The sequence below is a fragment of the Bombyx mandarina genome, chromosome 25 (genome assembly GCF_030267445.1).
Source record: "Bombyx mandarina strain Sakado chromosome 25, ASM3026744v2".
In the NCBI taxonomy this organism is placed as follows: domain Eukaryota; kingdom Metazoa; phylum Arthropoda; class Insecta; order Lepidoptera; family Bombycidae; genus Bombyx; species Bombyx mandarina.
In genome coordinates this window covers 647,411-661,320 of record NC_143231.1, presented here as the reverse complement: position 1 = coordinate 661,320, position 13,910 = coordinate 647,411, and the positions used below count along the sequence as shown (strand labels likewise).

The 13,910-nt window shown below is 37.0% G+C and overlaps 2 protein-coding genes across 2 annotated transcripts; one reads left to right on the top strand and one right to left on the bottom strand.

The window, feature by feature from the left end:
- Positions 1-960: 960 nt before the first annotated feature.
- On the bottom strand, positions 961-5,338 carry AP-2sigma (adaptor protein complex 2, sigma subunit). The gene is made up of 4 exons (XM_028181650.2): positions 5,156-5,338; positions 4,929-5,078; positions 3,370-3,543; positions 961-1,903 (listed from the first exon to the last, which is right to left on the bottom strand). Exons 1-4 carry the CDS (start codon positions 5,156-5,158, stop codon positions 1,802-1,804), a joined length of 429 nt encoding a protein of 142 aa, XP_028037451.1. The 5' UTR covers positions 5,159-5,338; the 3' UTR covers positions 961-1,801.
- Positions 5,339-6,398: 1,060 nt separating this feature from the next.
- LOC114248403 (solute carrier family 71 member 1) lies at positions 6,399-11,800 on the top strand. Its single transcript, XM_028181629.2, has one exon. The coding sequence runs from the start codon at positions 6,575-6,577 to the stop codon at positions 8,012-8,014; it is 1,440 nt and encodes a 479-aa protein (XP_028037430.1). The 5' UTR covers positions 6,399-6,574; the 3' UTR covers positions 8,015-11,800.
- The last annotated feature ends 2,110 nt before the right edge of the window (positions 11,801-13,910 follow it).

Genomic DNA, 13,910 nt, shown 5'->3' with positions numbered 1-13,910 from the left:
GAACTTTATCCACAGACACAACGCACGGAGTTTCTCGCCGAATCATCTCAATGGGTCGCGATTCCGATCCGGTGGTAGAATCTGCGAAGTACTGTGTGCTTAGTGCGAGCTTTTTAACGTTCTCAATAGAGTAAAAGTTAGCTCATATTTGTATGGAATGGGATCGTTTGCCTACGTTTGCCGCTGTTCCAACTGCATGCAAAATTGGGTTAACTTTTACGCTATCGAGAACGTTAAGAAACTCGCACTAAGCACACAACTCCTACTAGGGCTAGTGTTAGCAAATCATCTCAGGATGAGCCCGTGAGCTCACCTAACCGTCCAGGCGTAGCTGGTATAGCCCCTTAGGGCCGAGTCACACCGGAATGTTAGTGGCCGGCAGCGATGTCAGCGGCCACCGGTGGCGCCGCTGGCGGCCTCGCGCGTCCTCCAGACTGCACGCGCCTATTCTCCTCTTGACTAGTTTAGTTTCTTCATTCGGCAATGATACTCGTGTGTTTGGAGTGAACATGATGGAATTGGTCAGTGTATATGACCGCGGTGTCGCGAGCAGAACCGTCGACAAGACGCACGTGGCGCGCGGCTGTTCGCTTCACCGTGGGCGAGCGACGGCTGTGTCGCGAGCTTTTCAAGCGATACTGGTCTTTTAAGTATATAGACAAAGTTTAAAATTATTTCACACTGAAAGTGCTCGCCGCGACGCTGCTGGCCGCTGCCATTTCGGTGTGACTCTCCCCTTAGGCTACCAGTAAACGGGTAGGAAAAAAAACAACTTCAAGTAATTTCAAGCTTGTAATTTCGTTAAAGTTAGGGTACTCAAATATCTCATATTATCTACTAACTTGATATTTCCACTAATTTTTATCGTAACCAGCCCATTCCTGGCCTATGGCCAAACGGCTTCACGCCGGAGACCTGTCGAGCGGAGGAAAATAAAAAACAAAACCAATAAAACAATAATTTAAACCATTCTATTTAATTTAAGGAATGACAAAGTAAAGTAGGTAGTGTATAAATTATATTCACAATGACAACACTGATAAAATAATGTTAAAAACGAGTGTTGCTATATTATGTACATTGCTCTAATAAAAATTTCATTGAAGCTTTTTAAGCATAAAGTCGTGATAAATAATCAGATCTTAAATTCAGAAAGCTATTTGATATTTACGCACATATATACAAAATAACATTAAAACATTTGAAATCTTAATATGAACAGTATATTTTAAAGATTTCTTTAACAATTATTAATTTTGAATACACATTTTTTGAAACATCTTGGATTAAATATACCTGGGATTTTATATATTAACCACATGATCTCTAGCAAGCCTCTGAAACATGGTCGACATTTCAATTGCTTTCACACTGGAATGCAGGACTGCTTCGCAGCGTAGCCAGGCTGGACTACTATACACATCCTGGTAGAGCCAATAATTTTAAAAACAAATCAATCTACAAATCGAAGGATACCGTTTATTGTTGTATGTAACAGATTTAATAAAGGTGCTGTTAATTTTGCTACGTTGGCGAATGACCAGATGTCGCCTCACATAGTATAGACACATACAGTAGTCACCACTGAACTTGCTGAAACAAGTTCACACAAGAGGCATGTGAAAAATGATTTCAATCGTTTTTTACTTATAAAACTTGTTATCGATACAAAAAATGTACATTACTTTTACGTTAACTCACAAGTTATTCGGTACCTATGTAAAATAAAGGCTGATTAAAATTTATAAAACAAAATAACATAAGCTTACAAGAACATACATACTAGGAATAACACAAATACTTATTCTAAGGAGTTCAGCATCAAGAGTTGTTTGAGCACTTTAGTTTGGGATGTCTCCCTAATCTCACCAGCCAAAAACATTTCGTCTACAACCGTATACACCTGAAAGAAGACTTACAGTTTATTGTTAAACTTTATTCGAAATAAAGTAAAATAAAAAATAAAAAAAATAAAATAAAAAAAAACAAAGTTCACCGGGTCATCTAGTTCGAAATAAAGTAAGGTACGAGAGAGATATATAAAACTCTATGGGATGGCACCCATTTCTACAGTGAAACGAAAAGAAGACAACGTTAACATCTCATCACATACTCCCATGTTTTGGTGAATTTAATAGTACATTGTGCACCAAGGGAGAAAAGTTGGACATTTCCTCCCGCGTGTAAAATTGGCATGCCATTGCAATGGCAAACACGCGAGATGAGATGTCCTACTTTTTTCGCGCAGTGCACATACTATTTTTTTCTCCTACCTATGCCGAAAGTTCGGTTTTCCTCCCGCTATACAAGGAAGAAAGTGTAACTTTTCATCCCTGGGTACTGACAAGTGCGCATGTGCGTTAGTGTCTACGTCTGCTCTCACGCATCTAAAATTCTCCGCCATTGTTGTGCTCGGGTAATTTGCAATATTGTGTTTAGTTTAAAAGTGAAATAAACAAAAGGCAGTAAAATTTAATAGTGAAGTATTAAGCAAAGATGAGTTCATCAGACAGTTCTTATTCAATTAATAGTAGTTTATTTAAAAAATAAAAAACAGGAATTGTTTTTTTGATGAGTAGGGGGCTGCGCCCCCCAACCCCTCGCCAGGGCTTCGGCCCTGGACCCCGGTTCGGTACTCCACGGGTGCTAAGTTTTTTACAATGTCGAACTTTCGGCCTGGTAGGAAAAATATTACATTGTGCACCAAGGGAGAAAAGTAGGACATTTCCTCCCACGTGTAAAGTTGCCACCCGAGCCGAGGGCGAGTGTGGCAAACACGCGGGATGATCTAATCAATTACAATTTGCTCAAAGAAATTTTTATCAACTTTACAACTACAAAATACGAACAGAATCGAATTTAGCTTTAAACATATCAATACATGCAAAATGTACCCTTTGATGACCACTTTACCCCAATCAACCTTGTCAAAAATAGGTACCTATAACATAAGCCACTTGAAATGTATTAACAACTCATCTTGATTTTTTAAATTTCTTTCTTTTATCTATTAAATATAACACAAAATAATTGACAGCAGTTTTAAGAATGTCCACATTAAATATGAGTCGACTATTATCAAAGCCGGCAATGTGACTTTTAGACAATTATTGGTAAATCAGAAAAACGAATTATTGACTTTGTATTCCATTGGCAGTCACAAAACTCTTCTGAACGACATCTTAGATAAATAACAGGTTAAGTATTAACCTTTATTTAATGCAGGTTTTGAACCGTATTCTTTGAAGGAGACGATTATATTCAAATCAATCTGTATTGACATAACAATAAAATTTTTTTGTCCAAATGCACAGATTGCCACCTTTGATAATAGACGACTCATATAACAGTTTATGTATTTCCACTTACTTTATAAAAATTGAAGACCAAGTCCAACTCGCAAACATTATGGAAATATTCATTTAGGACCTCGACAAAGTTATGTATGGCCTCGAGATAACACAAATTGTTATCATTTACATCGACACATATACAGAAGTACAGACCTGCATACCTCCTGTATACTATCTTGAAATTTCTGAACTGTAAACAGAATAACATATCTTTGTATATCTATACTGTAGAAAAGAGATATTGTTGTATTGTATGAATTTCATATGAATAGTTTAATATTCAATAAAATTATTAAGCTATAGGTATTATATTGATATTAAATATATAAGAATTCTCAAAACCAAGACAGACAGAAGTATTAGGAACTCCTCACAGGATAACTAATATTTTGCAATGTAATATATGTAACACATCTTTGACAAAATATAAACCCACTAGAACAACAAAAAATGTTTTCGGTTGATTAAAGGGTGTTATGTTATACCCAAAACAGTATAGAAATAATTAAATCCTGTATGTTACTGACATAATAGCACTCTTGTATAGATATCTGGCAGGTGTAACAGCAGCTTCAAAATGCTGTATTGAAAATAATAAATTGACCAACACATTTAACAGCAATATGAAAATTAAATAGAAAGAGTAAGTGGTAGACATTAGATTATTTTTAAACAAACATTGTAGCATCTTATAGGTACTTTTTTCATTTTTTATTTATAGGCTGATAAAGATACAGCCCACCTGATGGTTAGTGGTTACTGTTACTCATTGACATGGATACAATGCCAGGATCACAACCAATTCACTGCCTATAGCTGAGTACTGAGAAAGATGTTACAGCAATCAAACAACACTGAGAAGAGAAGTTAATTCCAAAGTTAGATGATATTTGGGAAAATATTCAAACGATTGTCCTCATTGTACTCCCATGGAATGCACAGTATAAAACAAGGACAACTATAGTTCCCCCACAGTGCCTGTTTTCCAAGCGGTCAGACTGGGATTATCGTCAATCCAAATAGCCTTCTTCTGTATGTAGTCAAAAGGACATAGTTGATATTTGGGAGACTCCGCTCAAAGATAGGAGCAATACTCCACACCAGACCAGACTTAGGTGTTGTAAAGAAAAATTATGTATCCAGGCATGAAGTATTGCTTCTCAATGTTGAGGAATACCAGCAATTTTGATGCAAACTTACAGTCTAGAGTTTCCAAATATTTTCAACAAAACAACAATTACTGTACAGAATACAAATGAAAAAGCAGTTCTCAAAGATTCTCAGCTAGCTACTTTTTAGCATGTGTAGCATGCAAGGGAACTGTTCTAACCACTTCAAGCAGTAAAAAAGCTGTTTTTGAATTATTAAGCATCTCAGGAAGGAACGTAATTGACCCTAGTGACTCCTGTGCACACTCAATGCAATTATACATTTAATATTACTTTAACTATACTCTTTCATGTAGTCTTATATTGATTAGTATGTGACCAAGTGACCAAGGATATCTTCAAGGAGTTATAGCAGACAGAAAGCTTTAGGCGGTCATTGATGATAAAATAGGCTTTATAAAGTTACCTCGACAAAGTTCGTGTGTTTCGCGTCTCTGACGGTGACGACTGCATGCACTTCTTCTATCAACTTCTGTTTTTCGTCATCATCAAAATTCATATACCATTTCGCAAGTCGAGTCTTGCCTGCTCGGTTCTGGATCAAAATGAATCTTATCTGGGAATTTAGAATAATTTTTAATTATTACACGCAAGTAATCAACTAAATAATATTTTTTTATGAGATAAGTATACCATTTTCACGTTTAGTTATGGCTTTTTTTTTAAATTTTACTTTCAAAGACGGGTTGACGCCTCCTTTTTTTAAAACTAGTAATCAGAAATCTTTATCTGAAATTCAGTGATTTCAACTTTGACAGCTACAAAATTCAACCTTCTCCCATTCATTGCACGGTATTATCTATGCTACCATCATACTTCTCAAATACTATGTGTATTATCTATAATCATACTAGCAGCAGTGTGAAAAATGTCAAGAAATCGTAGGTAGACTAACCAGATACCTACTACATTTAAATGAAAGGGAAAACCTTGATAATCTTGAATTTAGTTGTATTTTATTACTTTGAGATATTCTCTTTGTTCTGTACGAACTTTTTATTTTATTGACTATTATGGAGGACTATCTTGAGTACTACTTGGTACGTAATCACAGTAAGCAATTGATAGCAAAGAATAAGCTAATAAGTAAAAAATTTGGTAGTTGCATTTACATTTTAATTTAGATATATTTGCGCAATGTTTTTTAAACTTTTATTCAAAGAAAATTACATCACGAGAAGAAATATGTCTATGTAACTTCTCCAACGTAAAAGTGTCGATTTCTACTGGTAGCTTTTGGAACTAGTGGCAAAAAAACTTTTTATTTTGTAGACTTTAATAGATATGAACTAATCGGTAAATGAAGCCCGTTCTTGAGGAATTGAAACGTATTGGTATTAAATAAAAAAATATCAGTCAATCACAATTGCAATATTTACTAAAAATCTGTACATATATAAACTGTATAAAAATAGAGTTAAGCCTCATAAATAACTAGACATGCGCTAAAATGTGGATTGCATGCAATATTCAGATCGATCAAATTACTTCGAGGATAAAGTATTATTTTCCTAGAACATTTGAAGATGAATTAAGGCATTACCCACGAAATATTTCGGAGTTTCAACTTTTCGTTTTTTTTTAATTACTTCGTTGGATAGCTGCGTTCACAGCCCACCTAGTGTTAAACGGTTACCGGAGCCCGTAAACTTCAACAACTCAAATGCCGCCACCCACCTTAAGACATGAGTTTGAAATCACAGTTTTTACAATACAACGGCTGTCCCACTCTTCAAGCCGAAATTCATTATTGCTTCACGGTAGAAATAGTCAGTGCGGGCTCACAAGACGCCCTACCACCAGTAAATTATGTTTCATTTATCTTCTCTAATCTGTCCAGGCTACGCCTATTATTGTATTTTTTCGACCGTTCTTTAAATTTTTTTACTCTAGCAACAAATTTATCGAATTGTTTTTCAATTTTCCAGTAAAATTTTGACGTTGCTACAACTTGCTCGTTCATATCTAGTTTTACCAATGTAGAGCTTAAGGTTTTCTCAAAATGTCCGTAATTTAAGTAACATCTATTTATTTAAACGGAATACATCTTAAATGACGCCCACGAAGACCACTAAAACCGAAGTAGAAATGGTGATACGGAACAGAAAAACAGTTATGAAAGACGGGATAATGACAATGTCTGGAATCGGCGAGCCTTCTGTTTTTCACGCTCTGGTCGTTATTTTTTTGGAGTTTTTCGCGTGGGGCTTGCTCACTATGCCGATAATATCGGTACTGAACGCGACCTTTCCCGACCACACGTTCCTGATGAACGGATTGATCATGGGAATCAAGGGCATACTGTCTTTCCTCTCCGCGCCACTCATCGGAGCCCTGTCGGACGTGTGGGGCCGCAAGTTCTTTCTGTTGGTGACGGTATTCTTCACATGTGCCCCGATCCCGCTCATGACTATCAATACCTGGTGGTTCTTCGCGATGATCAGCATCAGCGGAGTGTTCGCGGTCACGTTTTCGATAGTGTTCGCGTACGTGGCTGACGTGACGACAGAAGCGGAGCGGTCTCGCGCGTACGGCCTCGTCTCCGCTACATTTGCGGCTAGTCTAGTCATATCACCCGCTTTGGGTGCCTACCTTATGGATTTGTATGGAGAGTCCCTCGTCGTGGCTGCCGCTACCGCTGTTGCTGTACTGGACGTGTTCTTTATCATGGTCGCGGTGCCTGAGAGCCTCCCAGAGAAAGTGAGACCAACCGGCTGGGGCCCTGTCATCAGCTGGGAACAAGCAGATCCTTTTGCTGCACTGAGGAAAGTTGGTGCTGAGCGCACTGTGCTCATGCTATGTGTGGCAGTATTCCTCTCCTATCTGCCTGAAGCTGGACAGTACTCATGCATATTTGTTTACTTGAAACTAGTGATGGGTTTTGGTGTAGTGCAAGTGGCCATATTTATTGCTATTGTTGGTGTTTTGAGCATCGGAGTGCAAGTTATTCTCGGATTTTTGATGAAGTCTCTGGGAGCAAAACATACAATAATGGTGGGACTATTGTTTGAGATGCTGCAATTGATGTGGTATGGATTTGGCAGTCGTACGTGGATGATGTGGGCTGCTGGTGTGTTAGCTGCACTTGGTTCCATCACATACCCAGCGATCAGTGCTTACGTGTCAGTAAACAGCCGTGCAGACCGACAGGGAGTTGTACAAGGCATGGTGACTGGAGTCCGTGGACTTTGTAATGGCCTGGGTCCAGCCATGTTTGGAGTAATCTTCTATCTCTTCCATGTAGATTTAAATGAAGGTCATAACAAAACTGGTAGGATTCCTGAAGAGAGGCATGCATTACTGGTTCCTGGGCCACCATTCGTTTTGGGTGCATTACTCGTCATATGTGCATTGCTGGTGACCGCTTTCTTACCTGAGGAGGATTCAAATGGAAGACGTGCACCAGCCGATCTCCGATTCGAGATGGAGCGTGGGCGGCGTGTTGCTGGCCCTCTGTCCCCGCTCATGGCGCCTGAATCAGCAGCACTCTAGCCGGCGGTCCAGGCGGGGCGCGCCGCCAGCGTGTAACTCGCCGATGCTCCTGTGAGTGAACTCCTGTGAGTGTTTCTTTACCAACCTCGACATATTGCAGGGCTCCTACGTTACAGTAGAGAGTTGATCAGCTTAGTCTGTTGCGTGTTTCCTAAGCTTTATATGAGTTAATAACATAAATGAAAGTGAACTTAAAAACATGTGAATAGTTTAAGTCACTCATAAAATTTGAGCATTTATGATTATGAGCTGAGCATCACATGATTAGAAGCTGAAGTATTTATTAACTTTAAGTATTTGTGTCAAAATGAGTAACGCTCAGAGCTGGTAAACATTATTTAAGGTATTGTATGTCCACAGTGGTTGAACATTATTTAAATTGTCATGCCATTGTCGTATATGGTGCACTGTGTGATAATTTAAATTATATGCAAAGCATATAAATTTAGTATCGTAAGGTAAAGAAAAACACAATCTTCTGTATGATATGTCCTGTCCAATTTAGTATTTTATTATGTGTAAAAGTAAGTAATTAATAGTTGATAAATAAAAAGCTATATTTTAAAATGTGATTGTGTTAAATTTTGTGACTATTGTGTTGTCTTTATTGTTTTTGTGTTGAAGTTACCGGTAAAAAATGTTTTTGGTTCTGGTTGTGATTATAACTAACATTTACAAAAATAAATTATTGCAGGCTTGAGTGATACTTTTAAAAATAAAATTGTGTAGGTATTGCACGTTCTCTTACATTTTCATAGGATGAGAAATAATTAATTTTAAACCTTGCTTCTATATTATTTTGTGGCCATGAAAATTTTTAAAGAATAAAAGAGAGTAAAAAAATAAATAAGATTAGCTTCTAAAAACTATTATTGATTGTAAAAAAATATCATGTCCTCTGTGCAAAATTGAACAGAATAGTTTTTCTATAGCAAACCAGAAATACGACAGTAGTATATGAAAAATATATTATTTCTCAAAGCTAACAATGGTATATAAGTAGCCATTGTCTGGTTAATGTCATCACCCAAATATCTTTCATCACACCCCATCAGATGTTAGTGTCTGATTGCAATATATAGGCTCGCATAACACACTGGAGTCACTATCTTTAACGGCTAAAAGATATTCAGCATTTATTGTAATGTTAAAGATATGTTTGACTTCATACCCTCTGAAATGTAATTGTTTTCAAAACCTTAGTGGCTCATCATCATTAAATGTATTAACATTTAAGTTTTCAAACACAAATAATATAAATTAGTATTGAGTATCTTAACTTTTTTTTAAACAAGAAAAAAATAAAATATTTTTCTCGACGTTTCGAATATGGTTTTGTGGTTACAGAAGACTGATAAAACAAAAAACATATTAACTTCCTTGGTGTACTGACTTAAGGTAGTCTTGACCTTTGGGTTACAGATATGGGCCCTCGTTGAGGCTCTGATCAATGGAGGCCCAAACCAGCATGCTTACAAATTCTCCATCTTTCATCATCTGTTTTGTTTTGTAATCTGAGTTAGAAATAACTAAAAAGTAACTTTTTAATAAATAAAAAATTGTTCAAATATTTTCAGTTTGCAATTAATTACAAATTAATGATGTCATAATGTAAGCATGTACGTGTATTTATGTAAGCCAAAAACACTTCGGAAATAATACACATAATTAGGTATTATCAGATAAATTTTAAGAATGGATGTTTGCTTACATTCGAATAAATAATTTGTATGAACCAACACGGAAAACAAGATTCGCAATTGTTCTGTATTTATGCATATTATGTATCTAAAATGTTAATTATATTTAGAATCACTGCAACTATGCATATAGTTGTATTCACTTGTGTATCCAATACAATATGTAGCTTCATCAAATCCGAGGGTCACGACCGACCTGGTTTGCAGTACCAATACTGTTGAGTCTACGTTATTATATTCAATTAGCGGTCACTCCTAGCTCCCCTAATAATGACAGTCCTAGAACTTAGACGCACTACCTAGAATGGCTTGCACGACGATACGTAGACACGAATACCGCGTTTGTATTTAAATAATAGGTTATTCTTATTAATCCGGTTATTTCAACTGTTAATTGAAACTAAGCATTCAAACGCGAGACAATAAAAAATATCGAGGCATGATAGTTTAAACATCAATAATATTTACGTCTCTTGGTGGTAGAACTATGCGCGATCCAACGTGAACACAAAAAGCCCTAAAATTTTAAATCGTACTGTTTCTGGTGGCTCGTCTCGTATAAAAAACTTACGCTGGTTTTATTGCTAACAACAATCCTGGAAATCTTAGTCGAAATAGTCGGGCCGGACATTTCTTGTGCGTAACCTTATTACTGCGCTACCCTACGTTTTATACCTGTGATACACATTTAGGTTTAAAAGAATACGTAGAGACAAATGTTGACTTCATGTTCTGGAACATGATGTGGTAATGCCTTTTAATATTTTGGGATAGATATTACAATATACCAAAGACCTGAGTCAGAAGAAAGGCCCTAAATTCAGTTGCAAATAGTCACAACGTCAATAGCGTTTACGAAATTATCATTTCCGCCCAGAAGCAGGAAAATATAATTTAACTCCAAAACTTAAGTTTATTTTCACTTTCTCGGCATCAGGGTCAGCGCAACATGCATCCATGTTGTGGTTTAGTGAAGCCTACTTACAGTTCTCTCTCAGAGTGGTAGTTTTGAATTATGGCTTTGGATGCGCCAATCGATATCAGAATTTGTGAGAGTATTAAAGGACAAAATTAAAGTGAAATTATGCAACACTACCTACTGCTCTTGTTGACGTATGACGAGGAAGTAGTATTAGATCGAGGAAGCTGGATTTGCCTACTTAACTGGCTGCAATGTGGAATGGGTGTACGAAGGTAAGGTGAATAGGAACTGTTAGTTGTTAACGAAAATGGCGGATGAGAGTCGTCCTGTTGAGAATAAAAAATTTTAAACGAACTGAATATACTCAGAGCGGTGACCTCGCGGTTTGCTTTTAACTAATTTATAGTATGGTTGAATATTGTTTTGAAACATGAAATTACAAAAACGAAAAGCTTTACAGAGTATATCAATAGTGTTTTGTCAAATTAATATTTTTCCAAGTATTTTTAGCGAAATCAATATTCCGCCTACGGGGGCAGCTCTTTTTTACATCTTAGGATTACTATGAAACTCTTTCCATTCGAGGCCTCTGTGATGGAATGCAACAGAATTTGCACCAGTGATTCGAGTCGCCTCTCGAGTTACCGCATTGTATAAAGTAGTGACCTACAAAATTAAATTTAATTCTCCCATTTTTCATCATCATCATTTACAGACTTCTCCAAAGCACCACTGAGCTCGACTTTTGACTTTCCTTTCGAGTTTGAAATTACCTGATAGAGTAGGTACCATAAGGTATTATGGCATTTCGAACTTTTTATTTGTTTATTTATTTATTTATGTGATATGTAACTTAAGTTCATTTAGTTATTTGTCAGTTTTGTAATAAAATAGTTGCTTGTTGTCAAATGAAGATAAAATCCTTCATCTGCTATCGAGTCGACTACTTTCAAAGGTTATTAAATTATTTATACCAATATCCCATTTTGGGTACTACCAATACAATGTTGAACACCTACTTGCCATTGGAATTAATCGACTCAAAGGTACATTAACATGGCATTAACAAATTTTAGATCCATAAAGTAAGTAATAAAAAATGTTGATGTTAAGATTACAATAAAAATACTGTAAAGTTGAAATAAATTATTACGAAAAAAAAAACATTTCTGGATTTCATTTTTAAAATTGGACATTTGAGTGAAGGAATATTTCACTGCAGTACCAACACCAATAACAACTGTAGAATTGATGTGATCTATATTTCCAGATTATATGAGACAGAATCAAGATTCTGCATAAGTCCGAATCCGTGCCATGGTAATTAGTCTGAGATATAAACCGTTTTGATTCGCATGGCGGGTTATAATCATAAGCCCCCTAAAACTTATGATACATCTGGTGATTAGTGGCCCGCGACTGGAAAAAAGTAAATAATTTGCATTGATCATTGTCACAGAGCCACGGATAAGCACCACCATACTGTTTACATGGGTCGGCCGTTATATCGCTATAACATAGACTCCAACCTCGAGTTGGGTGTCGTCATCCATAATGGATTGTCTACGAGGTTCGATAATCACATAACATTAGATGGGCTACCAGATAATCCGCATCTGAAATATACACATATAAATCCACGTCATAATAACATACTTCAAATAACACGAGGAATCTAGAAAATGTTATACGGAAATAATTTGTTCAATTTATAAATTCTATTAAAATTTATAGACACTAAATAAGTGGAAGACCTTGAGAAACCTCAGCTACGTAAGAGCATTTCTGTGCCAAATTCAAAGTTAGTGCAGTAAGTATACTTACAACTAATTTAATTAGGTTCTGGTGTAGCTATCAGGCCACTGCAGTAGATAGGTATTTTGATTCTTTATCAAAGGTCTGTTTTTTATCTCTTTTTTTTTGGCTCGAGTTTTGTTTAAACTTTAATGCGTCATTTATATTATCGGTAAATAATTCGCCGCATATTTTGTGAAATATGACTACAGGACCTAATTAATACCCATTTATATGTATATGTATATTCGTCTAAATTAAGTAAACCTAGATCTATTAAACAATGATAACGTGCGACTCGCTGCTACGGCTTTCTATCTGTTCGATGTGTAACTATTCAAAAGAATAAAGTTTACAATATGAATTTTTTTCTCACTTTTTTTGCGAAAATGTGTTGAACAATTTAAGCTTCTCGTAGAATTCGTTCGTTCAAGCGGTCCTAAATAATAAATTCCATGCGACAAAGTTCATGGGTCAACTGAATAATGGTGAATATGCAAACACAACTCACGAATACGCATCAAGTAATCCTTTGATTAGAGCCAAAAAACAGAGTCTGGTCTGGAGACCTGGGCCTGCAATTGATCCGAAAATACATGAAGTCAGCCTCTGAACGTTACTTTGATAAAGCTATGCGTCATGATAATCGCCTTTTTTTATTGCTTAGATGTGTTGACGAGCTCACAGCCCACCTGGTGTTAAGTGGTTACTGGAGCCCATAGACATCTACAACGCAAATGCGCCACACACCTTGAGATATAGTTCTTAGGTCTCAGTATAGTCACAACGGCTGCCCCACCCTTCAAACCGAAAGGCATTACTGCTTCACGGCAGAAATAGGCGGGGCGGTGGTACCTACCCGTGCGGACTCACAAGAGGTCCTACCACCAGTAATTACCCAAATTATAATTTTGCGGGTTTGATTTTTATTACACGATGTTATTCCTTCACTGTGGAAGTCAATCGTGAACATTTGTTCAGTACGTATTTCATTAGCAAAATTGGTACCCGCCTGCGGGATTCGAACACCGGTGCTTCGCTCCATACGAATGCACCGGACATCTTATCCTTTAGGCCACGACGACTTTAAACGACGACGCCTTATCGTTGTCGCCGCTGACTATTCCTCGAATCCGAATCACGTACGTCACCGTCGACGCCCTAGGTACGTCCTTACGTATCCATCAGATCCAATAGCTCTTACATTAGACGCCTTCAGCTCTAACTCTAGGCGCAGGCTTAGGGACCCCGGTAACCGGACTCGTGCAACCTAACCCATGCATCAGTCCGTTGAGTTTCTCGCCGGATGCTCTCAGTGGGTCGCGAATCCGATACAGTAGCATATATATTTGCGAAGCAGCTGCTCTTGAATTGTTAGGTCTCCTTTGTAGGTGTACGGGCAGCTGTTAGCAAATCCCACCCCTCCTGGCTGAGATTTGCTTTGACCACCAGCAATTTCTCATTCATAAAAAAGGAAAAT

What these genes read in the sequence shown, in the direction of transcription:
- AP-2sigma (XM_028181650.2), bottom strand. An exon ending in AACACACGAACTTTGTCGAG is followed by an intron (nt 3,544 to 4,928) that starts GTAACTTTATAA and finishes TTCTGTTTACAG; the next exon opens with TTCAGAAATTTCAAGATAGT. An exon ending in TGGTCTTCAATTTTTATAAA is followed by an intron (nt 1,904 to 3,369) that starts GTAAGTGGAAAT and finishes GTCTTCTTTCAG; the next exon opens with GTGTATACGGTTGTAGACGA.
- LOC114248403 (XM_028181629.2), top strand. Translation starts at nt 6,575, where the DNA reads ATGACGCCCACGAAGACCACTAAAACCGAAGTAGAAATGGTGATACGG.